Source organism: Momordica charantia, assembly GCF_013281855.1.
Source record: "Momordica charantia cultivar OHB3-1 chromosome 8 unlocalized genomic scaffold, Mcharantia_2.0 BLBB01000008.1, whole genome shotgun sequence".
Taxonomy (NCBI): domain Eukaryota; kingdom Viridiplantae; phylum Streptophyta; class Magnoliopsida; order Cucurbitales; family Cucurbitaceae; genus Momordica; species Momordica charantia.
This window is the reverse complement of record NW_028275166.1, coordinates 9745940-9772424: the sequence shown is the minus strand read 5'-3', so window position 1 is coordinate 9772424 and position 26485 is coordinate 9745940. Positions and strand designations below refer to the sequence as shown.

The 26485-nt window shown below is 37.6% G+C and overlaps 4 protein-coding genes across 16 annotated transcripts in view; 2 read left to right on the top strand and 2 right to left on the bottom strand.

Annotated features, from left to right (window-relative positions):
• The first annotated feature begins 768 nt into the window (after nucleotides 1–768).
• On the top strand, nucleotides 769–5853 carry LOC111016930 (Cysteine proteinases superfamily protein). 8 transcript variants are annotated; one of them, XM_022292512.2, is made up of 10 exons: nucleotides 769–1131; nucleotides 1378–1415; nucleotides 1693–1864; nucleotides 2308–2381; nucleotides 3517–3571; nucleotides 3643–3717; nucleotides 4152–4225; nucleotides 4354–4402; nucleotides 4855–4939; nucleotides 5033–5390. In XM_022292512.2, the coding sequence occupies exons 3-10, from the start codon at nucleotides 1700–1702 to the stop codon at nucleotides 5143–5145; spliced, it is 690 nt and encodes a 229-aa protein (XP_022148204.1). In that variant the 5' UTR covers nucleotides 769–1131; nucleotides 1378–1415; nucleotides 1693–1699; the 3' UTR covers nucleotides 5146–5390. The 8 variants fall into 8 exon arrangements, with proteins under 8 accessions (XP_022148204.1, XP_087983533.1, XP_022148203.1 ...); XM_022292511.2 differs by having other exon boundaries at nucleotides 770–1131; nucleotides 1699–1864; XM_088127409.1 differs by lacking the exons at nucleotides 1378–1415; nucleotides 5033–5390 and adding exons at nucleotides 5442–5498; nucleotides 5602–5853 and having other exon boundaries at nucleotides 782–1131.
• Nucleotides 5854–5968: 115 nt separating this feature from the next.
• Nucleotides 5969–8328, bottom strand: LOC111016929 (glyceraldehyde-3-phosphate dehydrogenase A, chloroplastic). The gene is made up of 5 exons (XM_022292510.2): nucleotides 8169–8328; nucleotides 7958–8077; nucleotides 7119–7423; nucleotides 6794–7038; nucleotides 5969–6657 (listed from the first exon to the last, which is right to left on the bottom strand). Exons 1-5 carry the CDS (start codon nucleotides 8208–8210, stop codon nucleotides 6155–6157), a joined length of 1215 nt encoding a protein of 404 aa, XP_022148202.1. The 5' UTR covers nucleotides 8211–8328; the 3' UTR covers nucleotides 5969–6154.
• Nucleotides 8329–14437: 6109 nt separating this feature from the next.
• LOC111016936 (WD repeat-containing protein LWD1) lies at nucleotides 14438–16238 on the bottom strand. The gene has a single exon (XM_022292532.2). It carries the CDS (start codon nucleotides 15851–15853, stop codon nucleotides 14813–14815), a length of 1041 nt encoding a protein of 346 aa, XP_022148224.1. The 5' UTR covers nucleotides 15854–16238; the 3' UTR covers nucleotides 14438–14812.
• A 2123-nt stretch (nucleotides 16239–18361) lies between these two features.
• The window catches only part of ACS (acetyl-CoA synthetase), a 29659-nt gene continuing 21535 nt past the window's right edge, over nucleotides 18362–26485 (top strand). Inside the window, exons 1-11 of one of the 6 annotated variants that reach the window (XM_022292527.2) lie at nucleotides 18362–18846; nucleotides 19351–19558; nucleotides 19678–19824; nucleotides 19978–20133; nucleotides 20285–20407; nucleotides 20498–20666; nucleotides 23709–23791; nucleotides 24197–24298; nucleotides 24370–24458; nucleotides 24545–24635; nucleotides 25790–25903. In XM_022292527.2, the coding sequence (XP_022148219.1) occupies nucleotides 18833–18846; nucleotides 19351–19558; nucleotides 19678–19824; nucleotides 19978–20133; nucleotides 20285–20407; nucleotides 20498–20666; nucleotides 23709–23791; nucleotides 24197–24298; nucleotides 24370–24458; nucleotides 24545–24635; nucleotides 25790–25903 (1296 nt within the window). In that variant the 5' untranslated portion in view covers nucleotides 18362–18832. Of the gene's footprint in view, nucleotides 18847–18942; nucleotides 19559–19677; nucleotides 19825–19977; nucleotides 20134–20284; nucleotides 20408–20497; nucleotides 20667–23708; nucleotides 23792–24196; nucleotides 24299–24369; nucleotides 24459–24544; nucleotides 24636–25789; nucleotides 25904–26485 lie in introns of those variants that run through there. The other 5 variants (XM_022292526.2, XM_022292530.2, XM_022292528.2 and 2 more) reach the window with 5 other exon arrangements.

The window sequence follows — 26485 nt, the reverse complement described above, 5'->3', positions numbered from 1 at the left end:
TTTCTATGGTAATTCAAAATCCAGCCTCACCCATCTCCCACATCCATGATAGATCAACAAAGACCTCTAAAATCTCCGCACTCTTGGATTTTGAAGAATTTGGTTAAAGTATCAAATAAGTTAGAAGAGGATTAAAGAAAGATGGTTGTTGGCGAACAGATTTGTCTAAGTAAAGCGGCTTATCCTTTCATAGTTCGAGTGACTTGCAAAAAATAGAGGTGAGCAATCCTATGTCAAAGTCAGCTTTGGTGATAGAAGGTAAGTGTGTTATGGAGAAGAGATTTGAACATACTTAGGTAACGGGTTATCCAACTTTTTATTAAGTGTTTGGAAGCTGAATTAATAGTCAAAGGAGGCGGAGAATTTCTCCCTTAATTTCAATAGGACTAGTCTGGCGATGGGTGCTGACTGCACTTAGTAAATTTTCCTTCAACGTGCGCTAATGGCGATAACGGTAAGATGAGCCAACTTGACTTATTCCTCTCCATCGAACTGACATCACCAGATCGACGCACCCTTTGAATATTCAACACCGTTTTTCCTCTCATAACATCCGTTGTTAATCATACTAATAGATCTCTTCCACCGCTCCACGAAAGATGAATTGGAAGGGGAGGAGAATGTATCATTATAATTTGGACAGTCACATCACATAGAACATTGGTTGTCAAAATGCCAAATTGGAACATCCTATTGTGTGTCGTACAAAAGTGGACAAAAATGGAGGTTGATGAGCTGAAGCCAAATGCAAATGGTAAAAGATTTGATGAGCTACTTTCCTGAAATAAGTAGTAGGAGTAGGACCCTGCGGGCGCGGGCCCTTCTTTCTCTTATTAACTGTTTCTTTCGTAACCCGCGAAACGAAAGCCACAGCTGGGTCGGCTCAGGGTGGCGTTGGCGTTCCATTTCTTTCATCTTCCTTTTACTTTTTCCAACCATTTCCTTTTATTTCTTTGCACAAAAATCCCAATTCCCAATTCCCAATTCCCCGTTCCAGCTGATCAATCGATCAATCAATCCCATTCCCATAACGCTTCTAGTCAAACCATATCGCTTTCTCCTAATTCATCCTCCGATCGTCTCATTTCTTCAACCTCATCGCCCCTTGCATTCAGCATTTGCACGTTGCAGGTATAATTGGAACTCTCCCTTCCCATTCCCCATTCCCCATTCCCCCTTTTTCTTTCATCCTTATTTTTACCCACAGAATTTCAGGTAGCCCTGATCGGCCTCGTTTTTTCTGTTTCATTTCTTCAATATTGTTTTTTTTCCTTTACTTTCTTTGTCAATGGTGTTGCAATCTGCAACCCATTGAAGATATACCGCACCATTTTTTTTAATTTCATCTTTTAAGCAATATTATGTACTTTTATGCAGATCAACGTCTTTCTGTGCGCGTCTAATGCTGTTTTAGTGTAATAAGTTTCCCCTCTTTTCATTTTGAATTCCGTTCTTGTTGCCTACCTTCTTTATCATCTAGATATACTATCCAATTATGGTGGTTGCAATAAATATAGCATTTCCATTTGCCATGTTTTTTCTCAAACTACCACGCATCTTTCTCACTCTTTGAATAGATAGAGCTCGAATTTCTCATTTGTGGAACGGGTCTAATTCATTTGCTGTATCAGCAACATAAAAGCATGCTTTTTTCTTTCATTCTTTTATAAGTAATGGCGAGTTCTTGCTAAGTGGCAGCATGAGGCCCGGAACTCAGAGCATTGGAGAATGTTCTAGTTCAACTTCCTTGAGCTCTCATCAGGGCATTGATGATGACCGCATGATTGCTGTTGTGCTATCGGAAGAGTATGCCAAGCTAGACGGTGCTGTTGCCAGACGCCTCTCCAACCTTGCCCCTATTTCTGTATAAATCTTTGCCCTTTTCTTTTTGTTTTAGTTTCGTTATTATTATTATTATTATTATTATTATTTTAAACTTCCAAGCCACCACTTTTTCCATTCAGCGTTGAGATAAAATTACCAACCTTACACCTGGTTCGAATTTTAAGGAGCTAACTATGAAATTCTCTATTGATAGCTAGAGTATATGATCAGAGAAGCTTACTAGTTCTCACTTCTCAGATGTAATTGCAAATTTTTTTTATTTTTTATTTTTTGCTTTTTTTAGAATCTTTGTCCTGAAATTTTGCATTCTAATAGAATGTTCTGAGGCGCCTGGTTTATTAGTTTTCTGATTAGGCTCATGAACAATACTTGCTCCGTCATTGTCTGCAAGCTTTATTTTACAAATTTTGAAAGATATTACCTAAACTCATATGTTAAACTTCACTCTTCATGGTATTCCAGCATACTCCAAGGATAAATTTGTATATCCCCAACCAAAGTGATGCTAGTTTGGAACATCATAGGCTTCTTCAAAGGTATGTATGTATCCAACATTTCCCAAAGCAAAAGATAGTTTGCCAGCTTAGTCAAAAAAATGGCTCTATATACATAAAAAAATACCACCTCTCTCTCTCTCTCTCTTTTTGTGGAATAATAATAAAGTTTAGCATGAATAACAACTGTTTAAAATGTTCACAAGAGACACATATGCATTCATAGATAAGTATCAGTAGATTGACTATTACTTTGAGGGAGTTCAGACTTAAGAAAGTTCTTAAATTTACTTGGTCGGTGGTTTTGTATCATGATCCTGTTGAAGGTTAACTACTACGTCCAACTGCTAACATTGTTATTGTTATTATTTTGTTATATTCTTGGTTATGATTTCGGCTTAGTATTAAAGGATTTTTTTTTTTAAATAATTTTTTTATAAGAAACAATTTAATTGACGGTAATTGCAACAACTAATTGCTTGATTGGGGAATAATTCAAACATATCTGGTCTCCACTACCAAAAGAAAAAAAAAGGTCTCCATTACAAATTCAAACATATCTAAAAAATTTTATTAAAAAATTAACAAACATAATGAAGAATAGTAAGTCATCATGATCAACTAACTTAGCCAACTCTATGCCATATGAGACAGCTCATTGGCCAATTTGTGTGGCCCATTTAGCCAGCCCAGCTCATGACGTTCAGGTTCTAGCCTACATTTTCTTTCTTTCAGGGTTGCAGTATGGCTTCTTTTGTCCCTTAACACAAATAAAGTTAATTACAGTTCTTTCTTTCTTTCTTAACTGAGTTGCTGCTGCGACTTCAATTTAATCCCCACCCTTAATTTCCTTTAGAAGTATGTTTTGGATAAGTGCTTAGCTTATCTAAATGAATATGGTATCCTAAAACTAATGCAAAATAAGGTTACTATTGTGTTATTTTTTCCTGGTTATTAATTGTTACTTCTATGATAATATCTAAAGTCCAACAACGATAATCTGGTTTTTTGTTGAATCCATGTGTTGTCAAGAGGAAAGTTATGAAAATTACCTGGATAAAACTGATGGTGGTATAAGTCTAGTGATGTATGTTTAGCATCAAAACTTACCATCTTCCTAGACTTCTCTTCTCACTCCCACCACCTGTGCTAAAGTAGTTTTCATCTCATTGTGAAGGCTGAATGTGTATGGTTTGCATGAAGTGAAAGTATCCGGTGACGGAAATTGTCAGGTATGCAGATTTCTGGAGTAAGGCTTCCTGTTTTATCTTTAGTCTTTCTATAATTTCTTCTTTTGTGGCAGTTTCGAGCACTTTCAGATCAGATGTACAAATCACCTGAGTATCACAAGCATGTACGGAAAGACGTTGTAAAGCAGGTAGTTTTTCATGTCTTGAGGTGCTTGAATTAGGGAGCGTAGTGGCCTTTCCTTGTTTGGGATGAGCAGCCTTCATAGCAAATGAAAGAGGACGTAGTGAAAGGTTAATGTAGCTTGCAGTCTGAGTAGTTGGGAATGGGACAACAAATGATAATTTGAGAAGTTGGTTCACAGATTCTGATTATTTCCACTAAATTTTCACTTTGACATGGTTTTAGAACCTGTGACTTTGGTTAGTATTTTGTCAGATCAGAGGTGTTCTCTCATATGGACTATAAATCAATATGCATAAATTAAATGTGATTTATTAGGACTTGTCAATTGTGACTGGTAACACCTTACCCATGTTTTTGGTATCAAATTGATGTGAAGAGTTTTCAAGGGTGAATAGCCTGCTCATGTTTTACTCATCTACGTTTATTTTCTTGTTCCAGCTAAAGGACTACCGTTCTCTATATGAAGGTTATGTTCCAATGAAGTTCCGTCGTTATTACAAGAAAATGGCAAAGTATGTGAAATTGTTGAAGATAATTTTTTTTCTCTTATCGAATAGATGTTACATCTGTGGATTAACTGATAGGAAACGTGTTCTTGAGGAAAAGGTTTCCTTTTTTGATCTCATAATATATGATGCAGATCTGGTGAATGGGGAGACCATGTTACCCTACAAGCAGCAGCTGATAAGGTATAGCATACAGCTAAAAGTTGTCTTTGAATTCAAACCTTACAGATTGATCGTTGTATGGCATTGTCAATTTTGGATTCTGTATAAAATATGCACCAAGGGTATTAAAGATAATTAAAAATTATATATAAAAATTCACTTAAAAAACAGCAAAGAAATTACGGCATTTCAAAATGACCTGTGCACAAAAATTGGTCTGATGGCTCTTGGACTAGGTGCTTCACCAACTAACCGTGAGCTTGGAGCTTAAGATTTCACAAGATAAAGAGAGAAAGAGAGAGAGAGAAAGAAAGAGATGGATGATTATTCGATGATTGAATAATGATGTCAAAGATTTGTTTATCCATTTTCATTAGTGCATTATATTCCAAAAATCTGACAGATTTTCCATTAGAACATTTAGGCATGCCTTAGCTGTTTATTTCTTGATCTAGCTGCTTATTTATGTGCAGTTTGCAGCAAAGATTTGCCTCCTGACGTCATTCAGAGATACTTGTTTCATTGAAATTGTTCCTCAATATCAGACTCCGAAACGTGGTAAGATAGTATATGTTTCTTGATATTCCCATGTTTTGGTTTTTTTACATTGGAAACAGATATTTTATTGACTTTATGAAATATTACAAAAAGGGGTGGAAAGCCAAACCCCTAGAGTCTATATTAGGAGAATAAGAAAAGAAAATATCGGAAAGAGCACACCATTGGGAGGCTTTGAATTTGGCAAGATTGAAGCAATCAATTGACGAACGACTAGAGTCTTCAAATATCCTTGGATGAACTTGTAATTAATCAACATTTGGCAAGTAATTTGATATTGATAAATTTTAATGTATTGTTACTACATAGGATGGGACTTGGTATCAGGGCTGTTTCCAAAACAGCCTGCAATATGATATATATTTTCTCTGTACCTCAGTTTCTTGATGTGTAGAGCTGAGATGGTTGGACGTCAACGCTATAGAAATCAGATACTAAATGCTTTTCTATAGTTTTGGAACACTAGTGTTCTTACAGCTCCTTTACTTTCGCCATAATGCAGAGTTTTGGTTAAGTTTCTGGTCTGAGGTTCACTACAATTCACTTTATGAAATTCAAGGTTCGGTTATCCTGCAAAATCCTTTTTTTTTCTCTGGTTCTCAGTTTTAGAGTGAATGTGTTGATATGGAGATTGTGATTCCTTGCTTTGATTTCTCTTGCAGATGTTCCGGTGCAACCGAGGCCAAGAAGAAAACATTGGTTGTTCTAGGAAATCAGATTGCTGTGAGTATAGATTCGTAGATATATTTGTACTACACTGCATGATTCTTGTTTTTCTTCATATGATTGATCTCAATGTTTTTGTTCTATTTAATTTTATGTAAATAGTTTTTCATACATACATTGCCTTGTATTACTGCACTTATGGATCCATTGAACTCTATAACAGAATTATAGTCACATTATAAACTCAACCTTCAGCATACTAGACTCTGGTGTAACCGATCAAGTAAGCATAACTGAATTCAGTTTAGCTTATTGTACAGAGCCAGAAATATTTAATTTTTTTGTACTAATGAAACCTCAAACTTGACTCGAATTTCGAAACTTTTATCGCTCTGCATAGTTTTGTGGCATATATATTTATTGGGTGACGGGTAATGGAAAATGGTTTTTCCTGTTCTGATTACAAATTAATAAGGGAAAAATCAAGCAGAAATGCAGAAAGTAAACTAGAAATGAGGTTAGCTCGGAGAGAGCAAAAACCACCCATGCTCATTTCCAGTTGTTGGCAACAATGTCAGCCAAATCAACAACCCGTTGAGAGTAACCCCACTCGTTATCATACCAAGCAATAACCTTCACCATGTCGTCGCCCATAACCATAGTCAATGAAGAGTCAACAGTTGAGGAGACGTCAGTGCACCTAAAGTCGACTGAAACGAGGGGCTCATCGCAGACAGAGAGGATACCGTTGAGCTCCTTATCAGCACTTTCCCGGAATGCAGCATTCACCTCTTCAGCAAAGGTCTTTTTAGAAACCTGGACAACGAGGTCGACAACAGAAACATTTGGAGTGGGCACACGCAGTGCAATCCCGTTAAGTTTTCCTTTAAGAGAAGGGAGGACTAGAGCAACAGCTTTCGCTGCCCCTGTCGAGGTAGGAACAATGTTGAGTGCAGCAGCTCTTGCCCTCCTGAGGTCACGGTGGCTGGCATCGAGTAGCCTCTGGTCACCAGTGTAAGAGTGAGTGGTAGTCATGGTTCCCTTGATGATACCTGCCATATATTTTGTACCAACTCCATCACAAACCTGAGTTTTACTTTTACTAGATCTTGAGCAAGAGTCTGCAAATGTAGCCTGTAGGGTGTAGGTGCTATTACAGAATTTATGCTAGGATTCAGTATGCATTACCGAACTTCTGGTCGAGGACTTTGACGAAAGGAGCTAGGCAGTTGGTGGTGCAAGAGGCATTGCTGATTATAGGCTCGTCTGGGCTGTAACCGTCAGCGTTAACCCCGACAACGTAGGTGGGAATGTCACCCTTCCCAGGTGCCGTAATTAGGACCTTCTTTGCTCCAGCCTCGATGTGCTTCCCTGCACCCTCTCTATCAACGAACACACCAGTTCCTTCTATCACCAAGTCAATTTCCAAGTCCCTGCGTAGTTGTTTATCTATTCATTTATAACGCAGCTCGTAACAATGATTAAAATTAGTGTAGAGAATTTAAACACTCACTTCCAGGGAAGAAGGCTAGGATTGCGGCTGGAGACGACCTTGATTACCTTGCCATCGACTGAAATGGCATCATCTCCAATAGGTTTGACATCAGCATCGAAAATGCCGAGCGTGGAGTCGTACTTGAGAAGGTGAGAAGCTTGCTTGACACCTCCAGTGTCGTTGATGGCAACGACATCGAGTGGGGAGTCCTTGCGCCCATGCCAGCACCTCAAGAAGTTCCTGCCAATCCTTCCAAACCCATTGATGGCTACCTTAAGCTTTGCTTCCACAATCCCCTTCTTGTATCCTCCGCTGATTCCCACCTTCAAGAATCAAAGAACCCTTGAGATTCGTTCTTTTTCTCTATTTGTTATCAGTTTTGGAAGCAGAATAATGAAAACAAGAGACTAGTACGTACGCTTGAAGAAGCTTAGTGAAAAAATAATAATAATAGTAAATGGGATTATTTTCATCGGTTCGAATCGTCTCTCGGCCGTGTAACCTTGCGTCAAATCTTATTTCATACTAATCAAATTAAAGAAAACTTGAACTTTGTTGTTAATCAATCAACAGTCTATATCTACTACATCTCTTCCAAAAACAGGCCTAATCATCATAAATCAAATTGTATTCATTAAAACAAACATGATTAACAAAAGCCATGAAACAGCCCTTTAATCAGCCTTGGTGTTACAGAAATTTAATGACCATGTAGCTGTTTACATTGTCCGCCATGGATGTTGGTAATATATGCATATGCAATGCTTCAATGGAGAATGCTGGGATTATGAGATAAACATGCTAATGTCTGAAACATCATGATCCAAACAAAAAGATCTCAAGAAGGGAGAACTCACGGCAGAGGTCTGGAAGGCAATGACGGAGAGGAAGTCATCGGAGGTTCTCCTTCCGAAGGGAAGGCAGGTCGACGAGTTGCGGAGGCCCGAGAATTCTCCAAATCCTCCCTTTCCATTAGCCTGGGACACACAAGAGAAGAATATTGTAACGTTATTAGATGCAAAAAAGAGAGATATGTATGAGTATGAGAAATGTAATGTGCATAGGAACCTGGAGAGACGGTTTGGCTACTGACAGAGCAGCAGTAGCCATGGCGGACGGAGAAAGCTGAAGCTGAATCAAAGTATAGAGATGGGGAAATTGAGAGGGCTGTATTTGTATATATATTTTGATGGTAAGTTAGAGTGGGAGATTTGAGTTGAATGGCTTTGATTGAGTGATGAAGGCTAAGAGAGGATGAGATTATGGATAGCCTCTCACTCAATGAATGGCTGTGGTTATTCTGCTCTTTGTATCTTCTACTGTGTGATCTGTGATAGTGTTTCATCCCCTCCACTCCCTGTGCTCTCATCCCAGTGTGGGGACAATACTAAACTCATGGCCTCTAAAAGCTCCTCAACTTTTATCATTTTCTTCAACGGAAATTTTCAGAAATCAAACAATCCAAATTTCTCCATTCAAGCGCTCCTTTGCTAGCGTTATCAAGCGTTATCATATTTCTTGTTTCTCGTTTCTCGTTTCCAAATTTCTATTAAGAAACTTCAGTATTTGGCAACTATTTATGTTGGTTGTTTCTTATTTGTTTGGAAATAACGCAAATAAATTTTTTTGTTGTTTTGTTTTTATTTCTATTTTTTTTTTGAACAAAAATATTATTTTATTATTCTGACTTATAAAATTAAAATTAAAAAGCAAAGGGTAACAAAAAAACAGATGGAATATTTAATTTAAAAAAATTAAGTTTCATATAAAATTTTTACTTTTTTGAAATTTTTTTGAGAATGATAAAATTTTTAAATTTAAGATTTAATGTTTATATTTTTCTTGATTAAAAAAAATAAAGAACAAAAAATAGTTACCCAATACAACTACGTTTTTTTATTAAAAAAGATGAAATAAGAAACGGAACGTTACCAAATGGATCCTAAATTCTTTATGTGAAACCATCGACATTTGAGATGGTAATAAATATTTTACTCGCTTAAAACTATTATTGAACACTCAAACACTAAATTGAAAGATTATAAAATTTAAAAGGAAAGAAAAACATATATATTTAATCATATATATCAATACAATTTAAACACGGTAGGGGTGAGATTTCTAAATTGACAAATTGAGATTTTTCCCGTGTGAAACAAAATAACGAAACTAAAATCTTCATTTATTCCTTAGAATTCAGGAAAATCCAATATCTTATCAAAAACTTTTGAAGAAGACTTTCCTTCATGCCAATTTGGAAGGAGAAATTTACCTAGTGCAACTGCAAAGATTTAAAGTACAAGTATAGGAAAATATTGATAGTCTCAAGGCTCTCAAACAATGAATTTGAAATTCAATAGATTTATGTTTAGACATAGGTTTCTCAATGGTCATGCAAATTATTTTTGTAAAAAAAAATTTCTTTGCAACTCATTTTATTGCTATATGTTGATAGTAGGGACCAGCAAATATGATATTAAAAAGCTAAAATTAGCTTAGAAAATAATATGAAATACTCAAGTGCTACTAATCAATTAAATCCATGAAATGGTGGTTTTTTTTAGTACAACATGTTAGGGAGGAGATTCGAACGCACAACCTTATGGAGGTATATGTCAATTACCGATGAGCTATGTTCGCTTTGGTTCCATGGAATGACGGTTGAGAGTAGAGATAGTGACAAATTTATTTGTCTTATCAATCAATTAGTCGACCAAGATTGTTCCAATTGAGAAATTGAAGTGGTCGACTTCCCCACGAGTAAAAATAAATTGATGCCCGCTACCATTGGTTTAAGGGCATGTTTGGGAGTTATTTTGACATTTAGAATCACTTTTACTCGTATTAAAATTACTTCCATTTTAAAATAGAATGTTTAGGAAGAATTCATAAACGATTTTTGACAAATCCAACGGTGATTCTTCAAGTGATTTTTTACCAAAAAAAAATAATAGAATATTAGTTTTTAAAATAGTTATCGTTTTAATTATCAAAATTGTCATTCCATTCACCTTCCTTAAATTTTCTTAAAATTTTTTGTTCACTTCTCTAAATTTTTGGTCGCTCTCTAACGTATTTATCTCTATTTTTGTTTAATCTCTCTCATTTTTTTTTCTCTAAAATTTTTTAATCTTTCTCTAAATTTTTAGTTCAATCTCTTCTCTTTTCTAAATTTATTTATGTCTGAAATTTCCCTCTCTAACATTTTTATCTAATTCTAACTTTTATCTCTCTAAAAAATTTTGTCGAATTCTCTTTTAATTTTTGTTTCATGACTGAACCGACTTAATATATAATTTGGACTACTTCGGCTTAGCTCATTATGCAACAAACTCCACGACAATATGTCGTACTTCACGGCAACCTTAAAGGGCCGTTTACACCAACATGAACCTAATTCAGTGATAATTGACACTTGTCTTTAACCAAGAGGTCCTCCTCTCACTTGTACTAAAAAATATATATAACATCTTTTATAGCAACATGTGGTTTTCAACCCCTTCACATCTATTATAGCAAATGGTGCATCAATGAAAGTCCATGTTTCAAATGAGAATAGTCTACTTCAATCTTCAATCTGCTTGGTTTACATTCTATCAAAAAGAGAAAATGTAGAGGATGTGCAACAATTAAATAATGTCTTGAACATGAGGATGTGTGGTTTACACAATTGAAGCATTGAAAGACAACGAAGTTCACAATGACAATGTCACAATGGGCATGGTATCAGCACTAGCTGCTGAAGCAGATATGTTATATTCTAGACTAGATCGATTGATTGAAATATAATACTAAAACAAGCAATTTAAGAGGTTAGGTTTAGTAAATGGACCAAAAAATCATTATTTTGTGCATAGAGGGATAATAAGTCCAATAGGCGCAGTAGTTTAGGTATAAATGTACATGGTACAGGCCAGCGATTCTTTTGGTCAATTCAGCTTCTAACCTATCATGCTGCCATATGGTCATCGTATTGATCCCTCTTCTGAGCACAACTATGAGTCTACATATCTTTTTTTGGATAAGAAACTTTTTATAGATAAAAGCAGGGGACAAAATCTTCAGCATAGGGGAAGAGGGCTCCCCTCCAAATATTCCAAAGGAGGGCTCTAGCTGCACAGTTCCAAAGGATTTTGGCCTTCCCTTTAAGATGCCAACCTTGCAAAGCTTCAAACAACCAACCATCGATGCACTGAGGCAAGCATCCGGAGTACCCGGAAATTTGAAACAAAAAGGACCACCCTCTCAACACAAACTGGCAGTGAAAGAATATGTGATCCATGGTCTCCTCATTCTTCTGGCAAAGAACACAAGTAGAAGGGGAAAGAGCCCAATTTGAACTATGAGCCTGCATATCAGGAACAACAACCGTCTAATAGACAGGAATATTACACACGTCCTGCAATTGCATTTATATGATGATCAAGAAAACTTTTCCCTGGAAAAACATCTGTTTTCCAAACGACTGGAGATTTCCTTTGATATGACCCAAGGATATACTGGCAAGACTCTGATGAATTTGTCAGGGTCACATGTAGAAGTCACTTATCAAGCAGCTCATAGATTTTGTAGCTCCTAGTGAAGCTCATCTAAGGTTGTTCTTTCTCCAAGGGAGGGGATGGAAGAAGAATCAGATTTGGAAAGGTTGTTCCTTCTCCAAGGGAGATTGTACTTTCCTTCATAGACTTTGCGCCCTCCAATAAGATTTCACTTCTAGAATCATCCAAGAAATTCATAAGGGGAATACTTTTTGGGAACTTCGCTTCATAAGCAACTTTGAAAAGTGGGCTCTTATATTTAGTTGGTGGAAGATTTTGACTGAATGTCGTGATTCGTACTAGAGTTTGGAACCTAAACAATTCTAAGTTTTTTGCTTCTAAATTCTTTATGTTCATTTGATTCAATGAATCATGGTCTCTCCTGCATGGTGCGGGAAACTAGAACCCCCAAAAAGATCAAAATTTCAACTAACTCGATACCTTTTATAGAATCCAATAAGGGACCAACCCCACCGCCCACAATCTCCTCTCCCACAGTCAGTGCGTGTTCTGTAAGATCCTTTACTTGACAATTCTCCAAGTGCTTATGGTTGACTTTTTTATGAGTCGATCCAACCCAAATAATTCTCTTGACAACCTACATCAACATATCCTGAGGCATTCTTTGGATGGAAAAGCCAGAGGCCCAGGCTTGATAAAGTATTAGGGTGAAAGGTGTATGTTGTGAATTTTCCTGCCAATGGCCAGAAAATTTGTGAATTTTTCATTTGGTAGCCGGCAAGTCTTTAACGCCTCTTCTAGTCACTTTAATTGGAGTGTTATAATTTTCTATTGTTAAAAAAAAAAAAAAAAAGCATTGGCAATGTCATTGCAAGATTTAAGGGAAATTTTGTCAATCTGTTGAACCATCAACCAGCAGCCCCACTAAGAATCCTAGGAAAGATGTTAGCAATCTCCTTCCCAGTGAACCTCCTAAACACATAATTTAGGGGAAAAGAAGGTAGAGTGTAAATGAAGTGCTAGACCCGGACTTGACTCCAGGTCCGCTTGACTCCATTTGGAGCACAAACTGACCCGAACCATCCATACCAGTGAGACGAAAAGAAAATTCAAAATGGCCAACATACTGAAGCTAGTTAACTGAAAGTAGAAGGAAGAAAAAAATGGAAAAACCAACCACATCAACTTCCATCGGAATTTATTAAGTTTTTCAGTCCAAAATTGAGAGGTAGATGAAATGCTAGGCCTTTTTTTTTAACTCTAGATGGTGGGGTTATGAACAGGTCAGCTTGACTCCAGATGGAGCAAAAATTTGACCCTGGACCATCCACACCAGTATGACAAAAAAGAAAATTCAAATTAACCAACATGCTGACGCCGGTCAACTGAAAAAAGAAGGAAAAACCAACCATACCAACTTCAATCAAAATTTATTCAGTTCTTTCATTCTAAAATTGATCTCTGATTGATTTTATTTCTAAACCAACCAAACAACAGATTCATGGTTCCTGTTATTTGGATTTGCATCCCTAAATAGAGCTCCCTAGCAAAGGCTATTTGCATTATTCTCTCGATTTGATCAAAGGAGATCACAGAGCCCTCTTGTAATCTCTTTGGCTTTTGTATGGAAACAATGTCTTCTATTCCATTTTGGTTCTTAATTATACGTAATCTTTTTAAAAGTGCAACATGTACTCAGATGCAGAAGATCTAAAGAAGGCCAAACCTGGGTTAGGTATGATATGATGGTGTGGTACCTAATACCTTAAAAAATAATATCAGCAAACATAACAATTTAAATATACAAGCTACAATATTCAATATCAGAAAAAATTCAAGTGTTTTGACGTCAAGTATACAGAAAAGTCATAAGCAATATAGATTCTTTTATTATTTCTTTTTCCATGATAAGAGATTAATAATACAAAGGTAAGTAATTAAATTAAACGAAAGGGCTTACCTGCTTGGGTTCTGATTCAATTTTCAGAGTAGGATCTGAGAGAGCAAGAGAAAGCAAAGTCCACACAAGAAAACTTTTTCAAGTAAAATTAGGGGGGAAAGAAAAAATGAGAGATGCAGACACTACCAATGGGGAGTTGAAGAGAATGTTTAGGCTAGATAGTGCTAAAAGATTTCGGGTCGGGTGGGCAGGTGAGAGAGACTCGTGCAGATGGGTTCAGAGTCCTTTGCTGGAGATAGCAGGTAGGTTGGGACAAAAAGACTCGAGTGAAGATGCACACAGGACCAAGCCTTCCTTTTCTTTTTGTTTTTCAATTTTAACCCCTCCCCTTCTACATCAGTAAATTCTTGGGAACACCTGGTGCAGAAGCGTCAGACACTTAAAGCTTCACTTTATGCATTGGTGATCATCTCGCTTGAGGCAAACAAGGTGAACAAGGCACCATGCATACCCAGATGTTTTCAGAAGCCATGTGCTCGGATCGATGGACTTCATTCTCATCAAATTCCACCCCATTCCAAAATAGAAAGTTGGCACACTTTAAATCCAGCAGAAAACTTTTTTGTTTTCCATCATTGAGAATGAAGGGTTCTCCCAGTTTAGAGGAATGCACTAAATTTTCTTACTCAACAATCGTTCAAATAATATTTGTCAGAAAAAAAAAACATCTATATAGACCACCTACTGGCATCTCACTCAATTCAATGACAAGTTGAGTGACTGCCAGTGCACTGTCAAGGATGAATCTAAATTCAAGTGTTGAATCAACTTTCGAGAAGTTTCAGTTATGTATGTTGAACCCTGATGGCATTAGAAGAATGAATCATTCCATAGATGGTTGCTACAGATAGAGAGGTTTATCTATGAAGCCCAGTAAATATTAGATAGAGAAACACAAGTATGCATCTTTTGTAAGTTGTGTAGGTCTTAAAGGATACATAGGAGATATTAACTAGCACAACAAAGTTACACACGAGGGTTCTCACACATGACTATCTGTGTATTCATTGAAGAACCAAAGCTAGGTGTTGCTGCATGTACACAAAGGAAATCTAATTAAAAGAATGAAGTACAAACAGCTGTAGGCATATTATGGCTACATCAACGATTCAACGTTCTAAGAGCAGGGATGAACAACAATTAGTAGCATGGCCAAAGTGTGCTTGTGAAAAGAAACGGAAAGAACATGCCAGAAAAAGTACGATCCCATATGTGTTACCACTTGAGAAGTTAAACGGAATGACCCACATGCATCATACCCTCAGAATCTGAAGCTTAGTTGAAAAGGCTATGGCAACCCAGTCCGGCTGGGAAGAGGACCATTGCAACTGCTCGATTTCTGCTCCAGCTGTATAGGCAAGAATGGGATCGAGGCCACCTTCAACGGGTTGCCCCATGGACGACAAGTCCCAAATCAAGGCCTGAGAATCATCCCCTGCGGTGCAGATATGGCAAGAACTGTGCGGGGCCCATGCAATGGCGTTGACACTAGCTTGGTGTCTCTGTAACTCGACTACGGGGAGCGTGGGGAAGCGAATGTCAAGCACGACGACCTTGGCGCTATCCATGATAATCGTGGCCATATATCTCGGGTCCTGCTTGTTCCAGCCCAGTCGAACCAAGGGAGTGTCGGGCTCGGAGCTCTCGTAGATAATGGTAGAGTGCTCCTTGTCGCGCAAATCGAAGACGCGGACAGACCCATCGGCGGAAACGGAAGCAAAAACGCCAACACCGCCCCAGGCGATGTCGTAAACTTCTTTGTCGTGGGCAATTAGTTGGGTATCCACAGTCTCCCGCTCAATATCCCAGATTGTGCAGGTAGTGTCGATACTGGAGGTCCCAATACGCTTGGGCTCGGCATCGTTCCAGTCAAAGGAGGTGAGAGGCCCACAGAACTCGCTGTTCTTGTTGCCATTAAGAAGGCTCTTGAGCTCAACGGAAGAAGGGTCGTCGGAGATGCGCCACACGCGGAGGAAGTCGCTGGAAGTGGCGAGAAGGTCAGGGCGCTGGCACTCCTTGTCGGGGATGAAGATGGTCTTGGTGGGAGGATAAGGATGTTCGAAGGAGAGGTTAGGGTCGGAGCGGATCTCGCCGCTGGAATCATCGAGCTGCACAATCTCGACCCGATTGGGGTACTGCTCGAGAAGACTGGCTATGGCTAGCCGGTACTTCTTGTCTCGCCGGACGCTCCAGTTCATGGCGTAGATGTGCCATGGCGCCTCGTACGTGTAGATCTCGGAGCGCTTCTGCTGCTCGTCGGACCCATCCTGGTTTGGGTCGCTGTTTGCACCCATCGCCCTCTCGCTCGGCCTCTGAAATCAGCTCGCTTCAATGGAAATTGACGCAAGATTACAGAGTCTGTACTGTAATGGAGGATGATCGAAGAAGACGATCCAATCAAATGGACTGCGGTCGAGGGGAATTGGAGTAGGGAATTTCTTGCTGAACCCTCCCTGCCCCAATCAATCACATAAAAAATTTATTTATACAATATCCAATTATCCAGCTTCCATGTTTGAACTCCAAAAAATTAAAATAAAAAATAAAAAACATATTATCCATCTTTCTACGGCACGACGCACAAATGACATATCTCAATCTTTTCTCTCTCTGGGCAAATTTCTTTTTTTTTTTTTTCTCTTTCGCAAGGTTTAGAAGAGATATTCTTGGTTCTTTGATAGGGTGTTCAAAAAACTTGATAACCCGCCACCTGAATTTATAAAAGATATATTCTGGAATTTATGCATATAATAATATGTTTGGTAAATTTCAATTATAATCTTTAACATTTCACAAGCTTCGTTTTAACATTTAATCTTATCAAAACAACCACTCTATTAACTTTTCGTTAAAATGAAGATAAAAATATAGTCTGTGTCAATGAGTTAGTGAAAAAATTAAAGGGTTTCAGTCATATTGTGTTGATTAGAATGGGAAGTGGACTATGGGAGTTGGAGTTTTAGTTCAAATGGCAGCACACATTTGAAAAGTTATACACCCAATAAACATCAACAAACTTATTGATTGTGAAAAGAAAAATATCAGGAATGAAGGAAAGTGAGGTTGAGAGAGAAAATTTGCAAGAAGAATATGTTCATAAAGGAAAAATCAGGAAAGAATGAGGTCTTTTTTTTACATAGAAACCTTAGATTAAAGCCATAAAGGGAAAATAGCCTAGAGAAGGAGAAGCGGGATCCCCTCCCAAGAACTAGACAAGAATTGCTCTTAGCATCATCAGGAAGAGTGTAGCTATACACTATTACAAAACATATCAAAATAAGAGGACTTAGCTTAAAAAATCCTATAATTCATCTCCATCCACATATTCCACGGAAGGGCCCTAACAACACAATTGCAAAGAATTTTGACCTTTCCTTTTAGGTGCCACCTTTGAAACGCTTCATCCATTTAGTATTCAATGTGAAGAGGCAAATAAGCTAAAATCCATCATGAAAAACAAGGTTGTGAAAGCTATAATAACAAAAAAGAAAAAGGAAAAAAAATTGTTAATCGATGAAGGATGATGTGATCACGACTACCGATACAAGTAACCTTCCAAACGTAAGGACCATCAAGTTAGCCTACTTAAGCACAAGCTATCACAAAAAGCTGATAATCTTGCAAGGAGGGGTGACCAACGGCAAGCGATGTGCGCTGCTAACCTCACAAGGCAACTAGTGCCCATGCTTGCACGCAACATTATCCTCACCAGGCAGTTGACACCTACACCTATGCGCATTTGCCACTCCAAAAAGTTACCCTGCAAGAACCTAAAAACACATGCCTACTACCTTTATGTACACACCCATGTTACAATCTTAAGTGCAATATTCAAATTGTACCTACGAGTATGTCATTAGCAACAACAAAAGTTTAAGTGGGGGAGAATATCACAACATTACTAGAAGAAAATATGTTGTAACGTCCACGAAGTTGACAAGTGGTTGTGATATGCATGTGTTGCCCATCAAGACATGTTGAGGGTCTAGAGAGAAGTGTCGTGATGCAACCAAGGTGGATGATGCATCAACTAACCCATCAAGATAATGTGCATTAGAAAGCCTAGCTAAGGCGTAAGAAAGATTGAAAGCAATAACAGTGTCACTGGTGTTAATGACAAGCTTAGTAGGGGACCTCAAGTCATGACCCTAAAAGTTGGAATTCTATCGAGAGTTTGAACGAGCGACTTTAGAGTTAGATGCATATTAGTGAGCATTTTGTCTTGTCCCATGGGTTGGAGCTTGCATTATAAGGCCATTGTCGAAACAATATACTCAAGTGGGATGACATGAATGCGAGAGTCGTCATGGCTTAATAGTATCAAGATGGATGAACGTCTGGAAGATCCTGATTGAAAGTACGAATCCATTAATATAGTCTATTGATAGACGAGAATGAGTGATATACAAGAGTAAAAATAATATTACATAAAACGTATAAATATGCATGCTTCTGAAAATTTAAAAAAAAAAGTTGATCATATTTGCAAACTTAACTGGTAAATATGGTAACAAGAATTGCCATCCATTTGATATTTTGGAAAGGTTGATAAACCCTCACTCAAATTTACTTTAAAAAGTCACCAACTCTGAAGATAAGAAATTTGTTATCTTGAGTTAAACTCAATAACACCTGAGAATAATAAAATATTCTTATCTCTTCTCTTTTGATTGAGCTGCTTCAATTTACTTATTCTTTCTCCTTTGATATAATACACTTCTAAATATGGATACACGTATACTGACCAATCTCAATAGGTTAATATCTAACAATTGAAATTAATGTAGCTTAAATTCAAACAACAATCTCCTCTGTAACGTTCTTGCCAAAAACCAGCAACATCCAGCGCACTTAGCTCATGGACGATGATAGATCACAGTAGCCTCCCCCCAATCGAATAATTTCGTGTTCGCTAAGAGCTGTTGGCGTATCTATCTCGCCATCGCATCCGCCCTCGGTACTCGGAACGATGATGCTCACTCCAGAAACTGTAGCAATCACATTTCCGCTCACCCATTGATCCGCAGTTCTTCAAATTGTCCAGCGCCCACGCTCCGCATCCGCAAAAAGACACAAAAATTCTATTTTGTTGGTGATGTTTATGTGGGCGTGCGCCCCACAATCACAAACATTGTTTATATCGGACTGGTAGAATCGTGCGTCGGGGTTTTTAATTACAAATAATATCCAGACTCTGCGGCCGCGCACGAGGTTCATAAATTAACATATTTGGCAGCGCAGCATTGACTTGGCGGCAGCATTGATCCGATCCAATGGTAACTAAAAGGTCAGCATTGATCCGATCCGGGTGATATTTTCCTTTTCCTATTTAAGAATATATTTTTTCGACGCCCTTTACTATTTTTAACTCATTGATTCGTTTCCCCATGTATAATCTAATCCCTACCAAGCCAGACTTGTCGAGTCGTGAGATTCACATGAATTTGGAACCTCTTAAGTCTTAAATGTAGCATCCTAATTATAATATTGCCAAATTTTTGAAATAAAGAGCAGCTTTGGAGGGGTAGCGTAGAATGGTGAATCATACTGTTGCGACTTCTTCTTGTTTCATCCGTCCATTTCCGGCGAATCCCACATTCCTCTTCCCTTCTGCATCTTCTGCCAATAATTCTGTTCACAAAATCCATAATTGGAAGCAGCCCAACTATAAGAAGCGTCAAGTCAATACTTTTCATAGTTATTATTACTTTAATTCTTGTCTCCGCCCTTCCTGTGCGAGATCTTTCGGTTTCACCCGCTCATCTTCCGGATTTTGTTGCTCGTTTAGCAGAACCAGCGGCGAGCAGGCTCAGGTGGTCATGGGTTTCACGGATTTGACCGCGCCGGATCGGTTGACCCAGGTGGATTCATCTGCCGCCCGTAAGATTCCTCGGCTCAATGCCACCGTTCTGGGGGAGTCTCTTGCTTCCGAAGATGATCAGCTTATCTTACCAAGTGACCAGTTTTCTTCTCGCGCTCATGTTTCCTCCCACCAGAAGGTCCATTTCTCTTCACTGATTTGGCTACTATGTTTGTTTGCCATTCATTTTTCTCCACATCAGGTCTACTTCCTCTGCTTCCTTGATCAACTTGTTTCAAATCTATGTTTGTCCATCAGTATTTGGAGATGTACAAAAGGTCCATTGAGGATCCTGCTGGATTTTGGTCCGACATTGCGTCTTCCGAGTTCTTCTGGAAACACAGATGGGACCAGCTGGTCTACTCTGAGAACCTTGATGTCCGAAAAGGCGAAATCAAGATAGAGGTGAGCCTCAATTCTGATGTTTTTTGCCTTCCCACTCTTTTCTTTCCTTGTTTTGTCTTGTTAAGTTTGTTACCATTTTTCCCCTTGATCTCTTATCATCGTCAACTCCACTCATTTCTCTTTCTTCTTGTGATATTTCTCTATTCCGAGCAGTGGTTTAAAGGTGGAATCACCAACATTTGTTACAACTGCCTCGACAGAAATATAGAGGCTGGACTTGGGGACAAGGTTGCTCTTTATTGGGAAGGAAATGAACCTGGTTTTGATGGCACCTTAACTTACACTGAGCTTCTACACAAAGTTTGCCAGGTGGTTTTCACTGTCATAAATAATTTCTATGTTTTTGTATCAATACTTACATCTTCCTGTTGGTGTTGGCTGTATTAGATTTCTGAAGTAAAACCAGTTAGACATTTTAATGGCTGTTTTAATCTGACTTTGACCTTACCATCTGTCAAAGCTAGCAAACTACTTGAAAGATAATGGCGTCAAAAAAGGTGATGCTGTGGTGATTTATATGCCCATGCTAATGGAACTTCCTATTGCCATGCTTGCATGTGCTCGAATTGGTGCTATTCACTCGGTATTGATGAACTTTACTACTTGTCCACCTCCCGGGGATGTTCTTTGATCTTCTTTTGTAATTGATATGTGAAAGTATATATTCTTTCAGGTTGTTTTTGCGGGGTTTTCTTCAGAATCTCTCGCCCAAAGAATCATAGATTGCAAACCAAAAATTGTGATTACTTGCAATGCTGTTAAACGGGGTTCTAAAGTTATCCACCTTAAAGATATTGTAGATGCTGCTCTCACAGAATCAGCACAAAATGAAGTCTCTGTAGGTGTGGGAATTTTGAAGTTGATTTTTGTTATTACAATAATTTTTTCTATGCGTGTTTGCTTGGACTTTAAGAACCTTTGCAGATAATTTATCATAGATCGTCTAACCTTCAATATTGGATTGGTTAGTTGCAGCCTGCAGGCTTGTATTTTTTTCAAGATTGTCTAACCTTCAATATACGTTGAAGGGTGTAAAATATAGACAAGTAAAATTTGGAGGAGGACCTAGATATAAGGTGTTGGGAATGACACTTCTTTATTGAAATTGTAATTACCTGTTCTTATTCAGCTTTCTTTTGTAGGCATTAGCACCACACTCCGATACAAGGAAATTTGAAGCAATTAATAGGAAATGGGTTTTTTCCCCTTAAAATTTTACTCCAAGTATTCAATCGATTTAACAAAAAGGATTGTGAAAATTTCCTGAATAATAATTGGAGGAGGACCTAGATATAAGGTGTTGGGAATGACACTTCTTTATTGAAATTGTAATTACCTGCTCTTATTCAGCTTTCTTTTGTAGGCATTAGCACAACACTCCGGTACCAGGAAATTTGAAGCAATTAATAGGAAATGGGATTTTTTTCCCTTAAAATTTCTCTAAGTATTCAATCGATCTAACAAAAAGGATTGTGAAAGTTTCCTGAATAATACACATCTTTGAAATGATTGGTTGTCGTTAGCAAGCATGAAGTTGGGGCAACTGTTGTCTTTAGAGTTTATGCCCTCACTGCTTCCAAAGTGGTCATTAGCTAAGAATAAAATTTTGAGATGATTTGTGGGTTCGGGAGGTTCTGTTGAGATCCTAATTCCATTATCTGTTCACCATATGAACGTGGCTAGTGTGTTTGAGAGAGGACACTCTTGGAGATTGATATTCAAAATGGAGGTGAATTACAGGGAAATTATAGTTTATAGGTACCAAAAATGGGATACAATTTGCACCAAGTGAGAGCCAAAAACGAAAGAAATTTGAAGGAACTGTCAAAGCCTTGCTCCTTGTCTTTGAAAATCCTTGTGTTTCTTTCCTTCCAGATGGATCAGAAGAATGCCCTGGAAAAGTTGAACCAGAGAATTTCTTTTCCTTCTTGAAAGGATGGCCAACTAGTATATGGGAGAGAAGGGTAAAAAAGTCCACTGGCATGATAAAGGACCAACCAAAGATGGATGTATTTATTCTCCAGTTGGCTGACGCCAAGGAAAAAATAGTAAAGATGTCTCTCTGAGTCTCTCAGTCATTTTTTGAAATAATAAAGCAGCTGGTGGATATACAGAGCCAATGTTGTCTACACTGCAATTTGTCTTGTGTGTTAATGCATGAGTGATTAAGCTCCCAAATGAAATTTTGACTCTTTTGGGATACTTTCCTTTCCATGCAGCGGTATAATAATTATTTCAATCAATCCACGAGAGGCTAGGTTCCAGGTGAGTGATTTTGTAGAGAAAGATCCTTAATGGATACTTGCTTAACTTCTCCTCATCCAAGAGAATTTAAATACTTGTGATAGGTTGCAAGCTAAAAGGCCAAATCTGGCAATATCTCCTAGCTGGTGCATTTTATGTAAAGGAGGGATAGAATCTCATGTCCATACTTTTTTCTTTTGCGATTTCACTGCTCCAGTGTGGTCCTTAGTGTTCAAAGAGTTTGGGTTGAGCTGGTGCTTTCCGAAGAGTTGTAAAGAGGCTCTTTTTTCAGCTGTTTGTTGGTTCTCCTTTTAAAAAAAGAATGCTCGTTATATGGCGTAATGCAGTGGTAGCCACTAGCCACAGTTTGGAGGATGTGGTACAAAAGGAATCAAAGAATCTTCAAAGGCAAAAGAAATTCTATAATCTGCTCATGGGAAGTTGTTCATACTTTTGCTTCTTCTTGGTGCCTCATTGACAATTTGTTATGTAATTATAGCTTCATGAGTCTTAACGCCAATTGGAAGTCTTTTTTGTAACTCTTGGCATTGGGGATTGCTTTTCCCCTTCTGTTGTATCTCCTCTTTTTGATAATGAAATTCTCTGTTTCTTATAAAGAAAAAAAGGTTTCCTTAAGGTTGCTTGACTGATTGAAAAATGTATTAGCAATTTCATTTGGGAAGAGTGTGGTGTTCATGGGGTGAATTGGAAAAATGTCTCTCTTATTTAGGAATAAGGGGCTCTTGGCTCGGTTAATATCAAGGAGAGAAATGAGGCACTGGTCTAAACGTGGTTATGGAGATCTGTTGTGAACAGGATTTTTTTATGGTTCAAAGTCATTACAGATAAATATGGCCTAAATGATTAGAGGTGGTGTACTAAAAGGAAACATGCGTTCCCTCACTGAAAGATGAACACTAATTGCAATACACAAAAATAAAAAAGAAGAGAAAAAGGAATTCAAAAGAAAAAAGAGAAAGACTCCTTGTGTGTTTATAGCCTCATTTATGTGTCTTATGTGAAAGTTTAGAGGAATAATTAATCAAATTTAATTCTTTGCAGTTCTTCTATAAATTTTAGAGAAACTCCTTACTTTTTTTGAGCTCCCACCAATAAAATGTTGTGTGACTTTATTGTGAGAGTTTCTAGAGATCCAGGACAAAAGGGCAACGTTAGGATGGTCCCAATGATTTAGGTTTTGCACCTTTTATCTGAAAAGGAGGAGATTGGAAGGATTTCATTAAGGCAACATAGTGAAGCAATATATGGCATTGGATGCTCATTTTCTGGTCACTTCATCGTGACCACTTTTTGATGAATAGTTTTATCCTTTTCTTTATCTCTAATTTTGACAAATTATATAAATTTTCTTTTTTAAGCTCCATTTTTTTTTTGGTTCTGTGACTAGTTTCCTTTGTCATGTGATTATCTTTGGGTACAATCAAGGGTTTGTATGTTTGTTTCTTATTAATAAAGAAAGACTTGTCAGGTGGATGAGTTATAAACCTCAGGTTTGTACCTTGGATGGTCCCACACCTATACGAAGTAATTTTCTTGATGAAATAATCTGCAACATAATCTACCTTTTTCTGCCTTTTTCTGCCTTTTTTCCCTTTTAACTCTTTACTCTCTTTCTGTAGCAACATGCCTTACCTACGAGAATGAGTCAGCACTAAAGAGAGAATCTACTACATGGAAGGAAGGGAGAGATATATGGTGGCAGGTTTGTATATCTTACCTCATGGTAATGGATTTTCAGAAATATAAAATAATACGTTGTGTTCAATGCCCCCTGCTTCTTATTGATATATGTATTTGCTGCATGATAACAACATGGATATCCAAGTATATTTTTCTTTTCTGATGGTCTTACATTTACTATCTCATAAGATATTGTACACTATCTCATAAGAGAATGCAATGATTTCCAACGTATCTTGAAAAGAATTGAATATTTTTGTCCTATATATGTTTCTTGAGACATTAAGGGAAGTTTCTTATTAGGTATTCAAAACATCAACTTCAAAAGTTTCTTGACTAGAGCTGTAAATTTGTGTTTTACATTTTTGGGTTGCAACAGTGAGACTATCCTCTTGGAGGTGTTAATGATTGGTTGTAATATAAGCAGGATGTTGTCCCTACATATCCAACCACATGTACAGTGGAGTGGGTTGATGCAGAGTTTCCACTTTTCCTGCTTTATACTAGTGGGAGTACTGGAAAGCCAAAGGTAAACCTTTTCCATCATTTAGTGAGCCTTTTCTACTTTGCACTGGAAAAATTCTAATTTAAGTTTTGAAGGGTGTTCTTCATACAACTGGAGGATACATGGTGTATACTGCAACAACATTCAAGTATGCGTTTGATTACAAACCATGTGACGTCTACTGGTATTTTCGAATCTAAGATTAACCTTAACCTCTTTCTATGTACATCTATATTATGGTTTCCCTAAGTATCCTTCTCTTGATTTTAGGTGTACAGCTGACTGTGGTTGGATTACTGGGCACAGCTATGTTACATACGGGCCATTGCTCAATGGAGCTAGTGTTGTTGTCTATGAAGGGGTAAAGATTGACCATTTCAATTTTCTTTGGCCTTTGATATTTAAAATGAGGAAAATCCATGCGTAATTAAATTAATTCACGAAGTGTCCTTTGCCTTTGTCTGTTTGGAGACGAGTAAATGGTAGGAAGCCCTCGATTTTGACTGGGTCTTTCTAATGGATGTTGATGTTTGAAGATTTCCTGTTCTAGTTTATAAGAGACCAAAGATGTAAAACCAAAGAAATTATTTGTACAATCTCTATTGTTGTAGTCCTATGGTAAACTCAAAAGAGAAGAAACATAAAGGATTTTTGAAGACGAGATAGGTAGTGAGCATGAACTTTTGGGAAGAATACACTCTATGGGCTCTTTGTGGTACTTATAAAATTTTCTTATATTGGTTTCTTTGCTGTTCTGTGGCCTGTGGGGTTTGTGGTTTGAAGGGAACAATAGGAAAAAAAAGTTTTTGTAACAACAGGATTTTTAGAGGGATAGAGAGATCGAGAGAGGAGGTGTGGGACCTTGCTCGTTTCCATGTCCCCCTTTGGGCCTCAATGTCCAACAGTTTTTGTAATTACTTTTTAGGCTTGATCTTGCTTGATTGGACGGTTTGGCTCCTTCTGGTGGGCTGGTTTTTTATATGCCCATATGTATTCTTTCATTTTTCTCGATGAAAGCTTGACTTTTAATTAAAAAAAATCTAATACTTCTCCTTTTACTAATTGGATATTGTGTGTGTATGAATATATATGCATGCATATTTGTAATTACAATATAGCCTTACTCTCGTGATTGGAAAGCTGTAATGTATTAGCCTGTGGGGGGGGGGGACAAGGCTCCCCCACCCTTAGGTTGTTGCTCCTTTGTTACCTCTTTTGAATGAAGCTTGTTGTATCTTATAAAAAAAAAATTTATTTTAATGGTCTTAGTTTGGGCTTTGGACTCAAGCCCCCAGCCACACTAGTTCTCCATCTCTTTCTTGATAATTTTTTTAAAAATTTTTCTTATGAAAATAATCGATGTGATAATGATAACAAAGAAGCTCAAACTGAAGAAGAATTCACCTTATAATTTTGAAACACAAGTTGTTTAAGTAATAAAAGATTCACAGCAACACTATGAGCAGAATGTAAGATAGCCTCGTTTGACAAGAAACTACATCTTTCCTGCTGCAGGCTCCAAATTATCCCGATCCTGGACGTTGTTGGGACATAGTTGATAAGCATAAGGTGACAATATTCTACACTGCCCCAACATTGGTGCGTTCCCTCATGCGTGAAGGAAATGAGGTACGTCATGGAGCTAATCTTATATTCCTAAATGTTGGTGGAATCAATTTTAAAAGTGGCTGCTCTGCTATACCATAATTTGCTCTATAATAGCATCTAACTTGTGATTGCATGGAAGCGTTTAAAGGACCTTTTTAGTTTTTCCCATTTGTAGGATATTTGGAAAGTTGAAAAAGTAAAAAAGAACTCCTGAAAAATACATGGGAGATAGGACATGTGAGGAAGTAATTGTCTCTTTAGCTTTAAGGTTGAGGATTGAGTGGGATTTTTAGGCCTCCTCTCCTTGTAAATTTGATCTTGTTTTTTTTTTTGACAAGATACGAACTTCTCATTGATTAATAAAAAAGAACAAAATTGTCCAAATGATACAACCTCCCAAAGGAGAGAAGAAAACAGAATAGAGGAAAGGAAAAATAAAAACCTAAAGAGAGAAATACAATCCAAAAGAAGAACGATAATAGACAAAGACAAAAAAGACATGAATGGGGGAGATAACCTTTATAAGTCAATCCAAGAAGCATCCCAAAAGGTGAACTTTAACGCATTCATTAAGAGAATCGAAGCATCGAACTTTCAGAGCAA